The sequence below is a fragment of the Physcomitrium patens genome, chromosome 7 (assembly GCF_059467195.1).
Source record: "Physcomitrium patens ecotype Gransden chromosome 7, ASM5946719v1, whole genome shotgun sequence".
Taxonomy (NCBI): domain Eukaryota; kingdom Viridiplantae; phylum Streptophyta; class Bryopsida; order Funariales; family Funariaceae; genus Physcomitrium; species Physcomitrium patens.
The window spans coordinates 5,197,494-5,222,199 of record NC_143416.1 but is presented as its reverse complement, the minus strand read 5'-3'; the positions used below and the strand labels follow the sequence as shown (position 1 = coordinate 5,222,199).

The 24,706-nt window shown below is 30.7% G+C and overlaps 1 protein-coding gene across 18 annotated transcripts in view; it reads right to left on the bottom strand.

The window, feature by feature from the left end:
- LOC112284397 (uncharacterized) overlaps window positions 1–24,706 on the bottom strand; it is a 34,922-nt gene that overhangs the window by 9,540 nt on the left and 676 nt on the right. For 2 of the 18 annotated variants that reach the window (XM_073535060.2, XM_073535061.2), the window contains exons 2-40: window positions 23,754–24,229; window positions 23,323–23,514; window positions 22,932–23,008; window positions 22,474–22,611; window positions 22,175–22,297; window positions 21,769–21,894; window positions 21,206–21,640; window positions 20,747–20,944; window positions 19,740–19,829; window positions 19,195–19,296; window positions 18,805–18,918; window positions 18,274–18,366; window positions 17,693–17,981; window positions 16,380–16,486; window positions 15,968–16,131; window positions 15,516–15,690; window positions 14,867–15,007; window positions 14,564–14,694; window positions 14,085–14,303; window positions 13,724–13,944; window positions 13,134–13,302; window positions 12,729–12,822; window positions 12,042–12,244; window positions 11,488–11,812; window positions 10,866–11,190; window positions 10,066–10,329; window positions 8,724–9,403; window positions 7,997–8,377; window positions 7,518–7,790; window positions 6,598–6,852; window positions 5,924–6,181; window positions 5,489–5,749; window positions 4,705–5,011; window positions 3,092–3,495; window positions 2,526–2,768; window positions 2,140–2,238; window positions 1,396–1,656; window positions 921–1,139; window positions 158–373 (exon numbers count right to left, since the gene is read on the bottom strand). In XM_073535060.2, the coding sequence (XP_073391161.1) occupies window positions 158–373; window positions 921–1,139; window positions 1,396–1,656; window positions 2,140–2,238; window positions 2,526–2,768; window positions 3,092–3,495; window positions 4,705–5,011; window positions 5,489–5,749; window positions 5,924–6,181; window positions 6,598–6,852; window positions 7,518–7,790; window positions 7,997–8,377; window positions 8,724–9,403; window positions 10,066–10,329; window positions 10,866–11,190; window positions 11,488–11,812; window positions 12,042–12,244; window positions 12,729–12,822; window positions 13,134–13,302; window positions 13,724–13,944; window positions 14,085–14,303; window positions 14,564–14,694; window positions 14,867–15,007; window positions 15,516–15,690; window positions 15,968–16,131; window positions 16,380–16,486; window positions 17,693–17,981; window positions 18,274–18,366; window positions 18,805–18,918; window positions 19,195–19,296; window positions 19,740–19,829; window positions 20,747–20,944; window positions 21,206–21,640; window positions 21,769–21,894; window positions 22,175–22,297; window positions 22,474–22,611; window positions 22,932–23,008; window positions 23,323–23,514; window positions 23,754–24,054 (8,673 nt within the window). In that variant the 5' untranslated portion in view covers window positions 24,055–24,229. The other 16 variants (XM_073535062.2, XM_090251804.1, XM_073535063.2 and 13 more) reach the window with 16 other exon arrangements.

Below are 24,706 nucleotides of genomic sequence, written 5' to 3'. Positions count from 1 at the left end.
TTTTTCCAATCTCAATGCCAAAAATAAAAACAAATATCAAAGAAACCTTATTTTTTAGAAAATTCGCCTATTCAATTGAGGGTATAAATATGACCTTCCACTTTGTAAACATATAATTGGTTTAAAATAATATTTTGAGAGGGGACTTGAGATTTACGGCTTCATCACCAAGAGCAGCTGTTAATTTTCCTGCTCTGATCAAGCGATTTTCTGTGAGCAGAGCTTGCCCTTTCAATTGGGCCAAATCATTTTCTACACGTTTTAAATTTTCAACCAATGCATTCACTTGTTCTTCAACTTCTGCTAATTGGGTTTGTTTTTGTGCTAACATGGCATCTGCAGCCATTAACTCAGCCTCTGCTTTTGCTAACACCTATAGTGATTATTATAATTATTATTGTAATTGTGACCACTGGAGATTAATATTGTATTAATACATACTTATGGAGATCAATTCTAACAAAACATAATTTTTTTGGTTCAGGTAGGTTTACAATTAAGCAAACGTACAACAATACATTACCCACCCTTCAAAAGTCTAACATATTGGTTAATTTCGTTTTATCTATAAGTTTACTTTTCTTGAGCAAAATTTTATGAACTTATATTTATATTTCAAGAAAACAATTAATCAATTAATTGCACTTGTAAATAATGTCAAAAAGCGCAATGCACAATTCAATTCTAATATTATTTAGATTCCTATGATACCAAGAGCAATTATGTTTAATATGTATGTATGTATGTATACTAGTAAGTACATAAATTATAATACTGCTTTATCTTTGTAAAAGTAACCATTTCAAATGTGAGACTTACATGTTGTTATGCACTCACAAGTCTTTTCAAAACAGTATCTCATTTTGGATTCAAATTCACCAAATTACAAAATACACATATTAAAAATGTAGTGGGCTTACAATTTTTTTAGGGGCAACAACTTTGGACACATTAGCATAGACATCCATGGCCCTCACCCACATACACAGACTCGTGGCTGCTTTGCTTTGTTTCACCACAAATTCTGGTAGAAAATTTGGGTTGTTTATGTACACTGACAGCTTCTTCTGCATGACTTCTGAAATATTATCTTTGTCAAACTCAATCAGGGATTTGATGAACCCTGTATCACTCATAACCTACACATAAAACCAAGCAAAACTATGTATAATTAAATATCTTTCCAATACAATTCATCATTTCTCACAGAAATAAGAGTGAAAGACTATGCACAAGATAACTTTATAAATTTGCCTAGTGACTGGTGTAATTAAATATTTGTTAATTCATTTATTTACTTCCACAAACATATTGAAAAAATTTGCAGCAGGTAGCAAAGTTAATAAATTTGTTTATTGATTGATTAATTGATTGATTTATTAAGTTATTGTTTACTTTTTTGGCAGTGTCCCAATCAGGTTTTTGGCCAAAAAGAATGCACACGGCTTCCATGGTGGTGAGGACCAAGAGAGGGGGTTTGGAGAAGGATTTGATTTCCGTGATGTCGTTTTTGTTGAGAGAGTTGAGGGCCGCCAATGCAGCATTCAAGGCGGGCAATGCCGCATTTAAGTCCCGTTGGGCATCATCCTTGATTAATTGTGTGGATTCTGCTTGCACTTTCACTTGGGCCTCTTCTTGTGCCACTATGTCTTTCACCTGCACATGACCCCAATTTCTAATGCATTACAATTCATTTTATTTTGTCTTTCTTATTTTATGTTTGTTTGTATGTTTGTGTAGAAGTAGAGATTAGTTCCTCTTTCACCATCTTGCTTTCAGGCATTTCTCAAGAAGAACTGTTACTCTTGGATATATATTTTTTAAATGAAGGAAGAAAAATAAGAAAGAGAAATGCCTGAAAGGAGTGGAGGGGGGGGGGGACTTATATTTTAAATTATTGTTCAAATTTTTGAAATGAAAATTAATGTCACAATGTGTGAAGTTGCAGCTTCTACTGTTATTATCATTTTAATGTCTTTGTGTTCTTTGTTTATTTTTATTGTTATAATAAAGTGAGCTACTTTTACCAATATCATTGCTAAACTAATGTAGATTCTACTTTGATAGTATCTCATGAATAAAGAATCATATTTTCATTGGTTATAATGATTATTTCATTTTGTTAAATAGTGTTATTACAGTTTGTGCAGCTGCTTGATCACTTGCAACTTGGGCGAGTAGTTTATTTGTAATATCTGATTTTTCTGCTAAAATTGGTGCCAATTCGTCCAACTCAACCTGTCAAAACATAATTAATTAAAGGGGAGAAAATGGTTCACAAAGAGATATTTCTATTTGTATCAAGTAAAGTTTCTTAAACAAATTGTTTGAATTACACTACAATGTCAGAAATAAAATAACAAAGTAATAACATCACTTGTGATTGCACTGATTCTGTTATTAAAATTTAATTGAAAAGAAAAAATTGTCTGGTTTTACATCACAATTCTAGAATTGAGTTTATCAAGTAATACAAATTCAATTAATTTGTATTTTGAGAGTAAGCACAGGGTACTAGAGCAAACCTTCATTGTTGCAATCAGCTCATTGGTTTCCTTTAACTTGTTGAGACCATTTAAGAAACGATCTTGAGCACTGATGCTTTCAAGTCGTTTTTCATTCAATAATGTAATATATAGATTCACACAATCCAAATAAGATTTGGGAGTTATGTAATACTTTCTTTGCATTTCAGCATAAAACTTATCAGCCATGTCTGACACTGAAGTGTACACGCCCACACAAAAAGTTGCAATTTTTTTGTTGATCTAAAACAAGCCACAACACTATCTAAATTCAAGAAATTTGCAATACATATAAACACACACACTCACACACACACACACACACATATGTATATATATATATATATATAGATATATTTAAACTCTTTTATTTTAACAATACTAAAACCCTTATACATCCATAAAGTAACACACACAAGAAACTTCACAAGAAACAGTATTATGTATATATATGTATATATAGAGAGAGAGAGAGATAGTAACACTGACATATATTGATATTGGCTTATGTTAATATTAATGTCAACAAATCATATCAGCTTTTTGGAGGATCAAAAATTGCAAACCTCAAATGAGCCCAAATCCACGGATTCCAAGAAGTAAGAACTAACAGAAAGTAGGGCTTCTTTTGGCCATTCATTGAACCAATCAATTGTGGTGCAGTTAATGAGCGAAGGAAATTGTCGGCACCGACTACGGAAGGCATCACCAATGGGGCTCATGCAAAGTACCACATGGATATTTTCACGAGACCTATTTATAAATGAGGTGTACAATTGCTCTTTGGTAAGTGGTAACCCAAGTGCAAACACATAATCTCTAATTTCTACCATCACTTGGTCTTTCTCATCCAATGTATGCAATCCCGGTACCTCTCCCGAGTTCAAAAGATTGTTGATGTCCTCCACAAATCCTTCATTCACAATTTGAGTGTCCGATAGTAGAAATGTGACTGGCTTGCCATCAATGCCTTCATTATCACCCAAAATTTAATTTTTCATGTTCCAATAGTTTTGTCTTAATTAATCCTCAAAAGATAAATAATACATAAATTTTAACTATAATAATTATGAATTTTACAATGAATTATATCAATTTTTTACTGTATAATATGGAAATGCATGACTTTAAGATATCATAAACACAATCAAGTAGCTTAATCCTATTACTTTTTAAAAACCTAATATTCAGAAATGTGTATATTTCATCTCAGCCCTAACATCAATAAAATAAAATAAAATAAAATAAATCTTGAGGTGGTGTTGAAAAATTGTATTCTGAATTAATTACCATCTAAGTTTTACTTTTTATTTAATTTATTTTAACCCTTTGATTAATACATTGTGATAATTCTGTAACAAAAAATGTCATCTCTTAAGAAAAAATATACTACAATGAAAATTGTAAAGGGAAGGTCAACAGGAGATGCCATTGCAATGCATTAAGAAGACAGCCTGGTTCAAAGACTTGAAATGAGTAATTTATTTCAATTATGGTACTCAGAAGCGTGATAATAAAAGTAATTGGAGTAAGATGTCTAAGCTCACCACACTAAGAATGTATTTTACACATAGTGACACCTTTTAAAACCTCTTATTAAGGTGGGAAGTGGAACAAAAAGATATTATAGAAGGGAATTTGGGAATAGAATGGGTCATTGTAGGTATAAATTTTCATACCAGAACCCAAAAACTAAAAACCATATGGACTGAACTTTACATATCAGAACCAGTTATTGAGTTCACAGAATTTAATTTTACAGCTTTTCTTAATCACATATGATTCTATTCCATTAGTTATGCATGAATACACTCTTACATGCCAAATTACATGTTCATATTTTATATTCACATGATTATTGTTCATCACTAAGTAGTTCAGCTGAAAAGATGCTAATATATTTACTGCATTGAAAGCAAGCTGTTGTAATTATATATATATATATATATATATATATAATTGAATTATAGTGTGTGGCATAATTGATTAAATGAGAAATTAAACATCTAACTAAATGAAAAATGTTAAAACATGTATTGATGCAAGTGCAATTATATAAATGACTAAACAAATATGTTTATTATAAATCACCCAAATTCTTTGGTTGATTTTAAACCAAGCTTTTACACATATATATATATATATATATATATATATAGGCACACATACATATAATTACCAGAAATTTTGTATAATTCCTTCAAATCTTCTCGGAACTCTGCATTTCCATAGCCTTTTGTGAGTTCAATTTGGAAGCATTGATACTCTGCCAAAAAGCATGCATACCGAGTAAGACTTTGTTTTCCAGATCCTCCAACCCCAACCAACATGGCATTCCCTCGAGGTTGACGCAGAACTCGTGTGATACGTGATATGTGCTCAATGGCATCCTTGAAAAAGACCAACTTCATGATATTTGTTGTGGTCATATTATAATCTTCCAAATAATCTTTCAACAATTGGGGAACTTTGCTGTAATCTAAAACCTGTTTTTGTTGCATTTCAATGGAGTGAAAAAACTTATAAATAACTACATTGAAAATTTGCTTATGTTTTTTTCATGTAGGAGAATATTCCTTTTGAACATAAATAAACAAATGTAAATAGACTTTTCAGCTTTGAAATTATCACAAACAAATTATTCGAAAGTAGGAAAAGAATCTTAATTGGAAAAGAGGAAATATTCTCAATAATGAAAACTTTTTACTTTTTACTTTCACTTTCACTTTTTTGGTAATCTCATACTTTGTAATACATTACATGAATTATTTGTATTGAATATATGATATGTGATTGAAGTTGTTACAGAGTACTGATTTCCTTTTCAAAATACTCATCTATTTTTAATGATATAATATTCTTATCAAGCAGATGTTGTATATATATATATATATATATACATATGTGTGGATACATGCACACATGTACATTTGTAAGAGAATGAGTGAGTGATTGTAGAATACTTGTTCATATCTCCTATCTTCTTTCTCATACCCTGGCCTTAACCAATCCCCAAACATTATAATTTGGTGTTCAAAAACATCTTCAAAACTAGCAACCTCTTCAAAGTTCCTTTTCAACAGCTCATACAAAATCCCTAAGAAATAAGTTTTGTCATTCTGATCTACAAGCCGGTCGTGGAAGACACGCATACTCTCATGGACCCATAGTAGCTTCAATTGCTTCTTAGTATTACAATCTATTGGTTTCACCATCAAAATCCCCTACACAAATAACAAAAAAAAAAGACAAAAAGAAAACTTCAATAATTCATATATATATATATATATATAAGTCTAGTTAGTATATGTATATATTTATATAGAAGTCTTATTAGTATTTGGAATGGATGAATTTGTTGATTTAGGTGGATGAAAGGAACTTTGAAGAGGTTATACCTGGAAGACTTTGGAGACATCACGGAGGTTGAAGGTGTAGTGGGACTTGGTGGGGGTGGGGAGGAGCTCATGACTAATGTGTGAGTAGGTCTCAATGCTACTATCCACTATGGGCTTCACCATGCCCTTGCACTCCGCCGCAAACCCTAATCCCCCTAGAAATCCTTCGAGAATGCCCCGGAATATCATCCGCAAACTCCCCTCAGTTGGAGGTTGCACACACACCATGGATAGATGCCGGATGAATCTTGGCGTCACCTTTTGTGCACACCCACACACATGTTTTCATCGATCAATGTTTTCACATGCCCTCTATTTTGCTTGATTATTTAAAAAGTCCATCAAGGGTGTTAGTAGACTAGAATTTCAATTTGAAAAACATTCAAAGAATGCTACAAACAAAGTTTAATATTAGTAATACAAAATAAAAGTTTTTACAAAAGGTAAAAGTTGATCTTTGAATGCTTTCTTTATTCATCTTACCAATACTAGCATTACACATAGAATGCCTTAGAATACTTCATAGAATCATAAAGTGTGCAAAAGATGCACCAATCAAAACAATAATTGAATGAAAAGTGGAGTTTGGGAATTGACTTTGTAAGAATATTCTTTTAAAACTGATGTTAAAAAATGTAAATAAATAAATAGCATGAGAAAAGAGGGAGGGATACCTCATTGCGGCCTCCACCGGGTGGAGCACAGGCAGCCACAATGGTCATGTCCTCAATGTCTTTCCAAAACAACAATTGGCGGTCGTAAAACCCTCGGAAATCTAAAAACTGCCGGAGCAATTCCACTGGAGGTTGAGCAAAGTATTTCTCACGCAAAGGCATGTTTACATCATCAACAAAGCAAATGATCTTTTTTCCACTTGGAGCTCCAAACCGTGTCCGATGCTTTTTTTCCAATTTGGCTTCAATGGATTCCTATGCCAGAAATTAAATGAAAATACATAGATGTCTTTGCAATTTAATTTCCATGAATAAGATAAAGCCTTGAATGCATAATTGCAATTATGGGTTTTTAGAAATAGAACATTGTCTATTGAGTGGATTATGTAGTGTGGAATAACTTCACATTTTGCATGTTAAAAACAACGAAAAATAATAAAAAAGTAAAAATAATCTAAAACCTCCTCCCTGTGCACACTCACATCACATGGAGAAATAAGCATAATTAATAAATAAATAATGAATAGATCCAGAAGTATATTTGTGTTTGATTCTATTTCATTTACAAGTATTATAGATGTGCCACAAACTAGCTTTAAAATCCATAACAATGATTATTTTATGATGACATCCCCATAAACATCTGTAGTAACTTTTACCATTCCCTTCAAAAAGGAAAAGAAACTAAAATAAAGTCAAATTTCACATATTGGATGGGATCAATTAAGGCAAGAGTATTGAAGGAAGTTGAAAAATTATGCCAATTTTTTAATCCAAAAATTAATTACATCAAAATGTAAGTTAATACATACATGAGCTACATTCAAAATTTGAGTTGTCAGCCAATAATCAATAATCAATAATCATCATGCATTTTTATTTTATTTTTGGATATTGGTGCTGATTTTAATGAATGATACCTGAGTTGCAATTGCAGTTGTTTGAGCACTAAAATTGAGGACAATGGACATGTAATTTTTTTTCTCACGCAGCCTTGTGATGAGATCCATGACAATGGCACTCTTGCCTACACCCGACACTCCTTGGAATAGAATTGCTTTATCCACCTCAAGATATATCTCCATAATAAATCCCAATCTTGTTGTGTCTAATGTGGGTACCATGAGTTCAAAAAATGATGTTTCGGAGACATATTTAAACTCTTTAATTACATCCTCCCATGGAGCAAGGTTCTACAGTCCACTCTTGATGTTTAGACCATAACTTTGGTTGGTATTTCTCATAATTTTCGTTTTGTATGTCAAAGAAAATAAAATTTGCTCAAGAAACACATATTTTTGTGGGTGTATGTATATAAAAACATCAAGTTTACACCACACAAAAGTATAAATATTAAATACTTGAACAGGGATCTAAAAAGAAAAAGAAAAAGAAAAACCTGATCTTTCACATTGACAAAATATTCATAGACAGTGTCAGATCCTGGAAAGATGGTGAGTGTTTCAAATTCTGTTCTAAAGAATACATCAAAGCCTTCAATACTTTTGTGGTCTATGTTTCCTCCAATGGACCAAATGCAGGCCCACCCAAAGATGCGGCTCAAATTTGCCATCACCGTTTCATCTAATTCTCCTTCTTTAAGAATGGATAGATTAACATTTACTCCGCGGCTCGGTTGAAGAAGTGCTTGCATTAGACAACACAATGATGTGACAATATTGATGTCCATGGATGGGATGTTTTCTTGGCATTTTGTCCTCAAGAATTTTAACCCCTTGTCAATCCATGTGTCACACAACATGTAAATGTAGTCTGCCACCTTATCACCCACCAACCAGTATTTTAAATATTTAAAATAAAAACCAAGCCATAAAAATGTTGTTCAGATGATTTACTGAAATTTCTAAACAAATAACTACAATAATTATCAACAATACAAAACTATTTACTTCCATAACAAAATACCACAAAAATATACAATTCATTGATTAAAAATGAAAAGTTAATTGGAAGTTGTAAATCATCACACCATGTATGTCTAATCTATACTCTATGTTTATCTAGAAATGAAATAAAATAACTAACTTTGAGTCATACTTTTATTTTTCTATTTTTTTTTTATAGCATACACACATACATGTGTTGAAAGTGAGGAGGAGGCAGACCTGTTTGGGCATATGCAGGGCAAGCTCACGAGGGAAGCGTTGCAACCATGAGCGAACAAAAGGGCGCCAGCCAAGCTCCTCAGGTGGGACATAAACCATACCACAACGACTGACAGTGGCAGGTGAGGCCACAGCCAAATCCTGCACTTCAAACAACATGCGCATGGTGGTTGCATTTAGCTTGATGCGCTCCCCATTGGGCAAACACAGCACACAATTGTCATCCAACACAGTGTTCAAGTTCTCGATCCAAATCGCATCCACTGGCCCATCAAACACCACCCACTTCTGGTCCAGTGTGGTATCAGCTACACAACCACGAATGATGGTGCTCCCAAGCCCATCCGTCCACTCATTTGAAAGTAGATTGTACTCTCCATAGAGCTCACCCATCTTAATGCACTTAGGGTTTAGCACAAAGGCGTGTGTTACTTGGAATGCTGGGTTAGGGTTTCCATCATTGCGGAGTTTTGTCATGGCCTTTTGCAGCATACGGCAACACACCGTCTTGCCTCCACCTGTGGGGCCTATGGTCATCACCCCAAACCTAACATTCATGGTCTCAAACAATTGTATGATTTTGATCACAAATGTGGCCACTGCTTGATATCCATGTGCCTCAAGGCAATTCTCAATTGCATTTTGAATGGCACCAAAGTCTTGCCTGGGGATCACCACACCTGTTGTTGCCAACACCCCCCCCCCATGAAGACACATTATGTAAGCTTTTGTTTCTCCATGAAAAAGCTCATGTTTTTCAATGTAAAAGCTACACATACTAACATGGAAGAAGTTATGACCTAAACGATTAGTTGGACTTTTGTAGGGATTGTTACAAAAGCCTCCTAGAAAGTAGACTGTAGAGGTTGTCTAGTAACAAGGATTGTAGCTAGTCCTTGTATATCACACTCATCCAATTGCAGAGGAATAGTGTCCAATGTATTAGCAATGAATTTAATAAATACATTGCAATTGTGCCAAATATCATGGGATTAGGTGTGCAAAAATGGATGTGAATGTTGTCTTCATTTGCAATGCTTAGTTAGAAAAATGCATACACACATATCTTTCTCTTTCTTCTCCCATCTATTTAATATTGAGAGTGAATACTTATTTATGTATATGTATACATACATAAATGTGAATCCAAATAATGCAAGAATGACATTAATTTGATCAACACAAATATTTTCATGAAATCATGACATTTGAAATAGAAGATTGTTGTCAAACCCAAGTTCAACATTCCATCTTCAATGTGTGTAAATTCACATCCACAAACATGAAAGTACATGTCACATTGCATGTTAGGAATTACAATAATTGAACACAAAAAAATGACCTGGAAACAGGTCTCCAATAATAGCCATGAATAAATCAGCATCTGCTCGGAGAAATTTGGGGAGGTTACTATCTTTGAATGCTCGGATGAGAACAACATCTTCCACAAGGTCTGGATTTGCTCGTTTTAATGAGCCTGCCATTACCAACACAGACTTCACGGCCCGCATCCCAAAGTCATAGTGATCTTGTTGACTTAATTGCTCACTTGCTAACTTGTACAACTTCACCATTTTTCTTGATAGTGTTTTTGCATTGGCAAAGCCTATTTGACAATCCATACATATGTAGATGTTAATTAATAAAAATTCATGAGGTCAACAAATGAATTATGCTTGGTAAATATTTCATTTGCATTCAAATGAAGAGGACATACATTTAAGTGTTTCCACAAAACTAAACTCATTTTCATGCACAGATGAAAGATTTTTTTCACTCTCTTCAGATTATGTATGTGTATTTGTGTGTGTCTGTATATGTATATGTATATATAGAGAGTTTCATATAGACACCTATTTTTTAAAAATTGGACATTTTTTTTTATTATTGGATACCAAATTATAATATTTTGCATACATGCACATAGACACATGGTTATTTATACATCATTATTTCAAAAAATGAGATTTTTTTTTTTTTTTTTTTTTTTTTCTATTTCAATTTAATTCTCTACTCAAAGATTCAAACTTATAAAAAGATTTATTTTTGATGATTTATTTTTTAATATTTTAGTGGTGGTTTTAAAGTTTGATGACTGTTACAGATTAATGAAGTAGAAAAGTGAGTGAGGTGATTGGAAACCTTCAGAGAAGAGCATGACTTCAGCCACAAGGGCATAATCGGGGATCATCATGGACACCGGCCGAAACAACACCTTCAAATTGTCTGGCAATTCTGTGCGCCCTGCGTACCCAGGATTCATGGTGATGAACACGCCACACGTGGAAATGAGCCTTATCTCCCTCCCTTCAAAATTAAATTTTGAGTGCCCAGCTTTCAATGCATTTTGAATGGTCAAAAGTTGTTGTGCCACCACCGAGAGCACTTCAATGTCAATTCGGTTGAATTCGTCAAAACACGCCCATGCTCCACATTGAGTCAATCCTGCAAAGAATTTCCCCATGAACTATACAACACCCCCCATGTTTCCACTCAATCAAACATTCCAATTTTTTATAAGCCCTTCATTCACATATTTGGAAAGTCAAATGGAAAAAAAAGGTAGAAAAGAAAAAATCTCCTTTCTAGACATGTATTAATGTAAACCCACATACATGTGTGTGTGTATGTATATATATATATATATATATGTATAATCACATTGTTGTTGTCACTTGTATTGAAATTTAAAAGTTTATTTATTTATTTATTTTTATTTTAAGGTGTATGATCGGGGGGGGGAGGGGATGAGGGTGTTAGGCACCTTGTAATCAAGGTTTTCTCCACAATTAAACACCACACATTGGATGCCAAGGGCTTTCCCAAGGTCTTTGGTGGTTTCGGTTTTGCCCGTACCCGCAGGGCCAGCCGGGGCTCCACCAAGCTTCAAGTGCAAGGCTCCAGTTAAGGTCATGTAGCATCGGTCAGTGAGCGGTGTGATCACCAAGCGCATTTGAGCTCCCAAGTATTCATACGCATAGTGAAACACTGCATTTGTTTGCCTCACCACACAATCCTCCACCTCATCATCCCAATAGTAGCGCAATTGCATTTGCCACCCAAATTCTGTCCCTTTAAATGTCTTATTGCTACACACAAATTCATTCATTCATCATTGTAAACATCTTGTTGTATAGCTTGATTTTCACTTGTATTTGAAGAAATTTATTTAATAGGAATGTAGCTATTAAAAGCTTACTCTATCATGAATTATTTAAAGGTTTTAGAGTTTTAGGTGTATGTGTATGAATATATATATATATATATATATATAGATATATGTAGTGTCAAGTTTTGGCTGATATTAGATGAAAGCACCTGAGTAAATTATCAACAATATCACGTGCATGCACATCAATGGTGATAAGAGCAGTCAGAATTTTTCTTTGCAGTGCATGAAGATCTCCACACACTAAAACAGAGAGTTCTTCTAACTGATCAACATTTTTCTTTAAGAATTTTGTTAGTTCAGGTTCAACTGCTTGAAGAAAACAAGCCTCTACTTCCCTTGCCCAATAAACCTGTAAAAATTTGTTGCACTTAAAAAAAAGAATAGACACACATCCTACTACATATCACTAGTTTGAGTTGTACAATCCACAGAATTTAAAAATAGAATCATCTGCTAATTCATCTTTTGTAAAATTATTTTTGTAGAGGAACATAAGTAGATGAATATTTAATCAAAAATTAAGTTGATTGATGAAAAATGAGATTTAAGACATACTTGTCTCTTTTGAAATGACCAAACAGAATAGGAATTAACTCATCATTTACAAGTAATATTTTTGAGTTCAGTTATTTATATATTTATATCTTTGGGTGTCAAAACCAAAATTGTTTTGAAATGAAAAAAAGAACAAAGAAGAGAGAGTTATTACACTTAAGGAGTTTGTTCCTCACCACATAATGATAAAAACCCATTCTAAATAATAATATATCTATACCCATGTGTGTATATATATTAAAGAAATTAGACTTGCTAAAAAGTAGATCATCAATTACTTGTGAGATCATGACAACCAATTGTGCTGCATGCATGAGCACCCATTGTCCACGAGGTTTCTGTGCATACTCCACATAAGCATGCTTTGCAAGCCTAAAAAAAACATGTAGATAAATATTCAGACACATCATTCTTACATTACTTACATTACATTTCTTACATAATAGAAATCAAATATACTTCCTTGCCCACTTTTAAGATTACTTGTGTACAAATAATAAATTCCATACCATATATATATATATATATATATATATATATAGAGAGAGAGAGAATAATATCCATTTAATATATATATATATATATATATATATATGTATGTGTGTGTGTGTGTGTGTGTTTTTTATTTTATTTTTATTTTTATTATGTTTGAAGAAAGACAAGGGTAAGATGTGGATGCATACCTTTGAAGGCTAGACACCATGTTTTGTTCCACTGCTGTGAGCCAATTCTCTACATTCCCACGAGCTTTGAGGTTCTTTCCAAGTGTGATGCGCTCACCCTCACTTGAAATCATGGCAAATATATCTATGCTTTTGGGGTCCTCACCAAAATCTAAACTTCTGATTCCATCTGAAAGTGAAAGTCAAATCAAATGAATTAATCAGGTACAATTGCATTGGAAACATGAATCATTCAAACTATTTGTAAAGCGGACACACAAAATTGTGGTGATAGTATTTTTCTTTCCTTGTCATTGAAAAGATGCACATAAGTGTCTATGCGTGTTCATGTGTGAAAAGAAAGAACAAAACTAAACCAACATACAAACACTTTTTATCCTAATGTTGCATTGTTTTATAAATAATCTCAAGGACCTAAAAAAATATTTTCAATACTACTTGGTAATTTTTTCAAATATGAGATCACATGAAGAACCATCATTAAAAATGAGTTGAAAAAAATCAATTTCACAAATAATTCTAAAAAGTTTTTATTAGTTCAGAACTTGTATTTTGTGAAAGAAAGGAAAAGAAGAAATTAGGAATATTACCAAAGCATTTAGACATGTGAGGTTGCACAGCTTGAACATTTCTTGTTTGCGCAAGAATTTCAATCAATTCATCATTTGATAAGAAATAGAAGCGTGGAAATGCCATTCGCTTGGTTTCAAGGTAGTCTTCCAAATTCTTTTGAATCTTTTCTAATGTTTCATTACTTTTTTGAAATATTTCAAGCCATCCAGTTGCCAATCCAGATTGAAGAGCATTTGGTCTGTTCAATTTAAAATAAAAATAAAAATTAGAAACATAAAAAAAATGATACGAGGATGCCTTTTCTTATAAATGTACTATTTAAAAATAAGAACGGAAAATAAAATTCATGTATGGAAAAAAAGATATTTCAAATTCCACCTATCATGCGTTCGCTTCATAATGTCTTTGAATTGCTTATCAACCGCAAAAAATGCTTTGCTTTCATTTGGTAATTGGCGTTGGATATCAGGCGCACTAAATATGCTTTCAAGATACATCCATTGTTTTTGAACTTCACACCATTGGTCAAGAACCTTTCTAAAGTGCTTCAATTGCCCTTCTAATTTCTCAACCTCCATTCGGATCCCCGTTACAAATCTATAACACATGACCACAATTATTATGTGAATTATATTTTATTGCTGCTCTTTACATCTAAACATTCTCAATCAAACTGGATATCAATTACACTGGAAATAATTGGAAAAGCTATCAAAAAGAAAAAATCATATTCCATGCTCATGACAAAATTATTGCAACAGATTTAAATGTGAATTAAATATATATTAAGTAATAAATAATAAAAAATGAAATAAATTATATATATATATATATATATATGTTTTGTTTGTGGATACCTTGAGGATGTGATAGTATTCATAGTTACCATTGATTCATCTAAAGCCGAATAGACCTCATCCACACCATCTAGAATATATGAATCCTTCATGTCTTTGAAAGGCTTCACCACAAACTCAACAGTTGTCCACTACTCCAAAACAAACATGGAAATACACAAAAGAAAATATTCCTTTGTTAGATCATTTACTCAAACAATTCATCTTGTTTGTATATGCATGCTCACAAATAAACTTATTAATTAATTTAACTTAAAAATATTTATTTGGTTTCAAACTTCATGGGCACATTAAAGAGCATACTCTTTCTTGGACTTTTGACATAAGTTCTTCAAGACCCATTTCTTGTGTTGCCTCATTAGATACTTCCACAATTGCATTTGTGAAATCCATTACTTTCAGTTCCAAAAGTTTATTGAGTGTGAATTGGGAATTCCTTTCAATCTTGCATCAATCAAAACATGAAATTAGTGCAGTCTTTCAGGTGATGGTTTAGTTATTTTCATTTCACACGTTCACCTTTTTCACAAAACTAATTCTCCTTTTTAAAGTATTTCATGATGTTTTGAGTACATGGATGGTAGTAATTAACTTTTTGGAACTTTGATTGGCACTTTTTTAGTTCATTATTCAGCACCAAATCATCTACTTATACTTTGACTTTGTAATTATAGATGCAAACAATGCAACACTTTATGCAAGAATTCATTAAACTCAACCTTATGGTTTTGTTGATTTATCTTGAAGCTTTACATGAATATATGCATGTCTTCATGCATACTTTAAATTTTAAAAAACATTGTACTCAAGAATCATCTAGAAATGTGCATAAGATTTTACACCAGTTACAATTCAAACATGATCCAAACATTAGTTACATGAACATAGTCATGTTTTTGTAAATGAGTTTTACTTATTAGTAGATTATAAAACTTAGGGTTTATTGGGTCACCTTGCGGCCTATTATAATTTCTATCTTTTTCCAATGGCGATCTCGTAAAGCCGGGTTCAGCATGTTTTGAACAACTGGTAAGGTGTTCACCAACACAGTCACCATTGCCTTCAAACGCTTCACAACAGGGTTTGGAGGAATTAATCGTTCCAGCTTTACATACAATTTTGAATATCTACACCAAAAAATCATACGGAAAATTGTAGATTATTTTATAGAAAACACACACATTACATTCATTGAAAAGGAATTAAGCACCACATTATGAGGAAATAGAAACTATTAAACCATGTGAGCAGTTAGTAATACAAAACAAATAAATGTCAATAATGGAATTGTTAATAAGATTAATTATAAAATGCCATCTACATCATGCATACATACACACACACACACACACAGATATATATATATATATATATATATAGAGAGAGAGATATAAACAATGTTACTTTGTAACAATGGACTCCATTGCCTCCACATCAAGGCTTTCAAAATGGGTTGTATTCCACAAGGCTGACTTCTCTGCCAACTCTCGTAACCCTTCCCATAATTGATATTTCAGAGCAACTTCTTCACTAGCTTGAGCTAAATCATCAAACTTAGATTCTTTGGCCTGTCAATACATGGATCAAGTTTCTATTTATTATCTTTGAGTCACTTATTATTTGCTTTAAATTTATATTTTTATATTTCTACATTTACAGCTGATGTTTTTTTATTTTTGTTATTTTGATACAATATTAAAGTGAAAAGAGATTCATTCTTTTTACATAGCACAGGTTTTTATTTGAAATCAAACGATTTCATACTAAAACCTTGTTAATGTATATTATTTTCTGTCAAGTAGTGTAAGTTGAAAACCCCAAATAGATGTTGATATTCAACAATTTTCTTGGCTCGAGTTTTTTGTTCAATCACATCATCGTTTAATTTCTTCATGAATGGTAATACCACATCTTCTTCAGCATCTGTGAATAGGTTTGGGATTGTAATTTAATATTTTAGAATTAAAATAAAATTTTCTATATATATATATATATATATATATGGATATAGATATATGATTTTAACAAGAAAAAAAAAATCAAGTTCAAATATCTTTAAAAATTCTGATAAATTTCTACCAAGAAAAGGCAAAGAGAATGAAGCCATCAAAACATATCTGATTTTCAAAAAATTAAAATTTAGCATCATTCTTTACAATAAATTAAAATATTCTTTTTATAGTTTCTTTCAACTTACACGTAATTCAAAAACTAACAAATAATTAAAAACCTATTAGCTAATGAATTATGTCTGCATCTTAGACTTGTAATGTTAAGAATGTTAAGAAAGCGAGCTTTGTGTTATTATTTCAAAAATTTAGATGTATTTGAATTTGGGTTTCTTCAATTCATTTATTAGAGATGGGTGTTAAAAATAGATAAACCATTACTATTAGTTCTGTTTGTCAAAAGACCATCCATAACACTACATTAATTCATACATAATCAAATTTGAAAGGTATAAGATTGTGACAATCTCCAGATTTTTACTTGTATATAGGAAAAAAGGTTTCATAAAAATTCTGAATTTTTATCATCAGCTTTGGGTTTCTATGATTAACTTGAATGCCATTTTATCTATTATGCCATCAATACAATGTGGTTCATGTTATTTTCATAAACTTTGATACAACATTGATAGTTTGAAATAGTACTTTATCTACTAACCCTAATTTGAATTTGTTTATCCAATCTAATCTACTATACCAGTTTTCCTTTACCATGTTGCTCCTAGAATGTAAATGTGATGATATTTTGTTAGTTGTTTTCTTTATGTTTTATGAACACTACTAACTCTTTTATTTGACCAGTGTAGTATTGTTTCAATTTTATGATACCACACATTATAATTACCATCTTCTTATATTCTCCAATAATCCACTCATCTACATTGCAACTATTTACCTCTCAAAAGTTTCAATGAACTTAGAAATCCTCACAACATTTTAGTTATGCTAATTGGATCACCAAGTCACAAATATTTCCTCCCTATTAACCAACATTCTTATCATTGACTTTTTTTAAAAAATATTTAACAAGTTATGCTTATGATTCTAATATTCAACAATCATTATGTTATATATATATATATAGATATAGATATATACACACTCTTGTGACCCTACATACTGGCGCTTAAGATCATAGGGGCTTGTGCAGAGGTGCGGATATCAATGACATCTTTACGAAGGAGGTTAACTTCATTGGAGAGGTCAGAGCTAAACTTTTTGATATTAAGGGGTTTGGCATCTTCAACTAAATCCATTGCTTCTTTACATGATGTAAAATCCACAGCCATCATTTGGAAGGAGGCTTGTTCCATGGCGGGCACCTCCATACCATATTCCTTTATCAACTCATAATGGTCAACAATGCTTTTACTTTGGTCCTCCAAATTGGCCAATGTCTTTTGCAAATCCTATTTTATTACAGCGATTCTCATAATAAAACTTATGTTTTTTGAAATACTAAAATTATTCAAGACAATAAGATTATGTAACAAGTATGACTTTCATTTAAATGGTGTCTTTGTTATTATTACATACTTGACTTATATTTTATGATTCTACTAAGTAGAAGTCTTTGTGGAATAGCAATGTTTTTGCAAAAGGGAAAAAAAAAAAAATGGTAAAAAAGAGAATATAATTGTTATTTTTTAATTTAAGAAAAAATGGTGTTTAGATTTTGGGGACATGATTAAAAATTCATACATCTTTAAAGTTTGCAATGTCAACAAATGATTCCACACTATTAGGGACAACACGAAGTTTCTTTTCAGCTTCATGGATTTTATTCATAAAATCCTGTTTGCAGAATAAGAACATTGTGCTGAATTAGTATAAGACAGAGCATGAGTACACTACATGTTACTCAAAAATATAACATGCATGAATTTAACCTGATTTCATTGTTGGAAAAAAAATTTTATTTTTTTTAAAAAAAAATAATAAAACACAACATCAACACTCAGACACCATATTCTGAAAGTTTGAATTTAGATGACATTTTATCACTATTAAAAAAAATCTAAATTTACACGTATATATATTCATTTAATGGTAATTAATAAGTATATCTCAATATATTTTATATTTTTCATACGTTTTTGTGATCATTTTTATCAAAGCAAACAGTTTTTTTTTATAGCTCTCATGAGTTTGTGAAATGGTACATTGAATATTGGAAATATTGAAATATTGAAAAAGATGCAAATACATTAGAGCAGGGCATATAAACCTCACTGTTAATAATTTTCCAGCAACAAAGGATAACAAAGCAAAAATGATTTTTTTGGCTTGTTGAGGCAAAGGAAGCAAAGATTGTTTAGCTTTGGCTGTTATGATATGAAAGATTCCCTGATGAAATCACCATTCATACACTGGTTAATTAATGTCTCTCATATATATTTCTATATAAGGAAAAATAATATTTTAAACTTTGAATTGCAGAGTTGTATTTAGAAGTTGAAAACATTTGTATTTCACTAAAACTATGTCAACTAATGCAGGAGTGAATGCTATTGCCATTGTTTTGTGGATATTCTTATTGCCATTGATACTATCATAACCTTCAATTGCAATAGTTTGTATAAATAATTATAGATACACAAAATTAGTACCTAATGTGCTCACCACATCATAATAGTCTGGAAGGTGGGCTATGGCATTTTCTTGGCAAAGATATATTTCTATATCATCTCGAAACATTTGTAAGTCTCTTTTGCCTTCCTCAACCTACAAAAGAGTCCTATCAATTATACTCATCAATCTTTGATGAACACTAATGAACAAGTGGTTTTCAATTCTAAAAACTACCCAAAAAAATTTAGTAAATAATAAACAAGCATCCATGCAACAATTAGTTATAGGATTTTTTAGAAAAAAATAAACATACTTAATAATAATGTAAATAAACTAAATAAATACAGTTATATTGACATTTTAATATATTATGACCATGTTGTTTAAAACTGAAATGAGATAGAAAAATCATGACATGGTGTATCAAGAAAAACTTCTAACTTGTTATGCTTCTTGTTTATGTGCAATGACTAGTGTATTAAATTGATTAATAAGAAATGGTTTTATTTTGAACTATATCATGATATTGGTGTTCCATGCATTGATATTATTGTATTAAATTTTAGACAAGTTCACATATCAAAACATGGAAATACCTCCTTTAGTAACATGTCATGCGTGATAAGTCGATTTGCTATGCATTGGTCAAGGTGCTTTTGAAATGGTTCTTTAACAAATTCAATACTCTACATTATTCATCAAATTGGTTATTGACAAGTATTCATATGCTAATATTTACACACACACACATATATATATATATATATATATATAGAATGAGTAAAATAATATTGAAGTTGGAAATTCTTCAAAAGTGACAAATATTTTTCTGGATATCATTATTTCTTTTAATTTGAAACATTCATTGACGAAAGTCATATATTTGTTTGTACTTGCTATATTTAGGATGCTTTGGATTAATTTTTTTAAAAAATAAATATCATTAATAACATGTATTTGTTTCCTATTTTTATTTTAAATATAAATAATTGAAATGTTCAAAATTGAATAATTTACGTTTGATGGGTCAAACTAGCTTTCCAGAAGATTATAACAAGATTTTTTTTTTTTTTTTTTTTTTTTTTTTTGCAATTTTATTTATAGTGCTCTAATTCATTGACATAAACTTCATTATGTAAAAAAATTACTGATTTATACAATTAAGTTTATGATAGACAGATTTTTCAAAACTATAAATCTGAAAAATATCATTTATATTGAGATGGTGGCTTTAAAAAATTCATGTCATGAAATAAAAATTTGAAAAAAATTTAAATCAGAATTTTCAATTTGTTTATGTATGTATGTAAATGTGGTATAAGTATATATTATGTTGTAATCATAAATGAAAAATCAGTTAATAGAATTAGTTATCATGTTAGGTTTCAAGTTGAGTATGTTTTGTTTGTTTCATACTTTGTTATGTTGATTTGATTTTTCACTATTTTTAGTAATAGTTTAAAAATGTGTAATTTGAAAATTCTTTATACTTTATTTAATACATTCCAATAATTCAAGTTGTTTTATTTCATATTAGTTTTTTTGCATCAAAAGATTGAATTCAGAAATAATCCTCATGGACTTTGTCACATAGTAATCATACCTTAAATGAAGATTTTATAATTTTTGGAATTTTTTTCAGAATTGCATGGAATTGATTTTCACCAATAAGATCAACATAGGATGTCAAATTCTCAACATCCACATCTCCTTTATCAACAACTCCATCAAGCTCGGGATGATAAAGCATTCTCCGTAGAACACGTACAACATTCAAAATATCTTTGACATATCCTTCAATCTATACCACAATTTCATCTCACAAGTTTGACAACTATACTGTATTCAATAGCAATGCAAAGCACAAAAAAATCAAAATCCCAATGCTTCTATTAAAAAAAGATGGATTTTAAGATAAAATTCCAACTAATTATTTATTTATTTTTGTGATATATTATTTTTCTAACTAATTATTTATTTATTTTTATTTATTTAGATATATTCTACACAATATATCTAATCAAATAGTGTAAAAGAGTATATGGACATGGAAATTCAAAACCTTTATTTTGTAATCTTGAAAAGAAGGATGGAAAACAAGAATTTCATCACAAACCCACAATTCCACCATGAGATATTGTGGAGGTGTAGCAACTTTTTTTCCATCCTCATCAAAAGATTCATTTATGGTAGAAGAAGAGTTAGCAAGAGAGGATTGTGGATTTGGTGAGCTCATTAGAATGGAATCTCTAGAAGAGCCATGCTCGTCTTCTTCATCATCTCTTCCGCCCACATTGTGGTTTTGCAAAGCCACTATAGCATTGTTATTTACTTCATTGTGATACAAGTTGAGAAAGATGAAGACCAAGTCTTCTAAGGTAGATTTCAACACCATGTGTAATGCATCCGTGATGAGATAATCCACCAACCTTACAAAACTTAAAAGCCGTGATTGTTCCAATCTCTTTGCTGCTGCTATCAAATAGGTGTATCGTTCCTATGTTTGGTTGATTGACAATTAATCTTTGAATTTTCAAAAAATTCAATATATATATATAGAAAAAAATGGAGAAAGAAATAAAACCATATTATGATGGTAAAGGTTAAAGGATGTGTAGATTGTACATGGTTTTCTGATTCTTCATTTGGGAGTGACATTGAAGAATCATTGGTACCCAAAAGACTTTCTTCAAGTTGAGCTAAAGCATTCATGCAAGCATTTTTTATTGCTATTATAATATCTCTTGCATACTTAATTCCATTCAATAAATTGCATCATGTCATATCAATTATAATATTGAGCAAATAATTTGATTATTATTTGTGTACGGGATTGTAACAAGTGAATATAACTCTTAATTTTAGAAATTGTATGTATTGAAATAAAACAACCATGTTTTTAATAAAATAGAATAAAAATAGAATAAAAATATTGTCTCCAAATTACGTATAGATTTTTTTCATCACAAAAATTTCAAATCAAACGTTACAAAATTTATGCATTAATTCTAAAGGATGTATTTATGAATACCTGTGATATGTCTAAATCAACAATATTTTTTTTAATTGTTTGCTCTTGTATGAATTCATTCAACGTGTATATTTTCTTTGGATCAAGATAATAAAACCGCATAGTCCAAATTTTAACAACTATCTGTACTAATCACAGTCTCATCCAGATTCAGAAGATTGAAATATTATATTCCACAAACGAAATATTACTACATATGTTTTTTGTATTTTTGGAATTGAACTCGTTAATTTGATAAAATTTCAGAAGATTTTCAGAATTCAACCTAAAATAGATTTTTTTTGAAAATCAAGCCATACCTTGCGTATTTTGACCAACACATCTGCAAAAATTACATGATTTGCAAACAAGTTTTTTTGAATAATTGCACTGGCCAATGTTTTTTTCTTTCTGCGAACATAATGTTTCCAAAGCGCCCATGTCTTCCAAATTTTATACTGTAATAATTGTGAAGTTTTGTAAATCATAACATGCATCTAAAGCTATTATACATAGAACTGTTTCCTAGGTAATATAAAGGAAATACATGAAAAATAAAAAAATAAAAAAATGATTTTGATTATGTTCATGTTTAGATAATGCTTTTTAAACAAAGTTGATATTGTAATGTGAAAAGGAAGGAGAATTTGATTATTAGTAAAAAAAATTCGTTAATAAGAATAAAATAATTTTACAAAATTGATTCAATTATGTTTCAGGATATAATTCCACACAAAATACACAAAAAAGAAGTAGAAGTAAAAACACTTAATCATACTTGGGAAAAAATGTTAAGATGCATGATGCATCTAAATTGATTATAAGCTCTTTCCCATTGATCCAATGCTTCAAATTCTATAATGCATGTCATCACAATAACTCTTGTTATTCCATCAACAGTAAAAACAGAATTTCAAGAAACCACAAAGTAAACATTAAGTTCTAAAGTAGATCCTTGAACAGTATATGAGTGATACTATTAAATTAGATCATCCATTACAATTTTTATTTGCAAAGTTTTGGGTGTTTATCAAGATAAAACTTAAAAATTATCTATTTTTCTATCAATATATATATATATATATATATATATATTGACAGAAAACACAGTATATGAGTGATACACACATGCATACAAAATATAAATAGGTGTTGAATGTTATAACAACCGGCATTGCCATTGGAACTGAAGAGGGTGACTCCTTTGGAGCTCATGGTGTAATGGAAACACGCAGCATGTTGGCGGAGGTGGCAATGCCTCACAATCTCCAATTCATATGGATCATACTTTGGAGACTTTGGAACCAATGGTGGTTGCAAATACACAAACTCCGGCCTTGTTGGATCTTCTTTCAATGACTCTACACACATAATCCTTCTATTGCATTAATATAAGTAACTTACTAATTCCAACATCCTTTAAAAAATGATTAAATGTTGAATTATACATGCAAGTTTTTTACAAATTTATTTTCACAAATTTTATCTTATTTGGTATTAGTATATAAATGAAACCATTTGCAAGACAACAAGTAGAATTGTTTTTTTTTTTTTTTTTTTTTTTTTTTGATTGTATTGGATTATTATATAAATGATTTACCAAAAAAGGGCAACCACATGTATTGAGTTTCTGATTCAGGAGTTGCAAGCTTGAATTTTCCTTGTCTACGCTTCCAAGCTTCTTTGGCACTTGAACTACTTGTAGCTTTGCAAGACTCAATTTGTGGTGAAAATTCAATTGAGGCTTCTGGTACATTTAACACCAGTGGATGGCTCATATAAACTTTTTTGTCCAGGGTAAATGTTTTCTCTTGTTTTCCTTGAAGTCTTCTTTCAATTGAGTTTTTTGCAATTTTGCACTTTTTGGAAATAGGGTTTTCATCTTCATCAATAGATTCCATTTTTCTTATGTTGATCTTCTCTCACCTCCAATGTCAAGATTGGACTTGTAACTTGGAAGTCAATTGATGAATAATCAAAATAAATAATGTTTGAATCTTTGTTTTAGGGTTTTACTTTGTGCATGAACTGTGCATTTTAATTTTCCAAGAGTCCTTGAACACAATTGTTTCATGCCTATCATGTTTTCAACCATGTGTTAATTTCATGCAGAAAGTATTATTATAATTATTTGAAAATGTTGAAACCTGAAATATTTAGGTCATGGGGTGTGATTTTAAGAAATATATGTAAAAGATAGAAGAAGAAAGAATAATAAGTGTTATGATTTAGTTTAAAGATCAGAGAATAATATGGCTCAAATATTAAAATAAAATATAATAGATAAATAAATGTAATTACACTTACATAATAAACCAATATTATTTGAATTATGTTGTATTTTGTAATTTTGAATTTTTTTTAAAAATAGTAATAAAAATAAAATTGTTTAGAGAACATACACCATTCAGAAACATAGAAACAAGTTTTTTTTGATTAATTGTAAACTACTGTTAGTAATAAAATAAATATACTAATTGGATTGAAAAGAACCACACACACACACACACACAAATAAATAAATAAATAAAGAAAAATATAAATATATTCTCA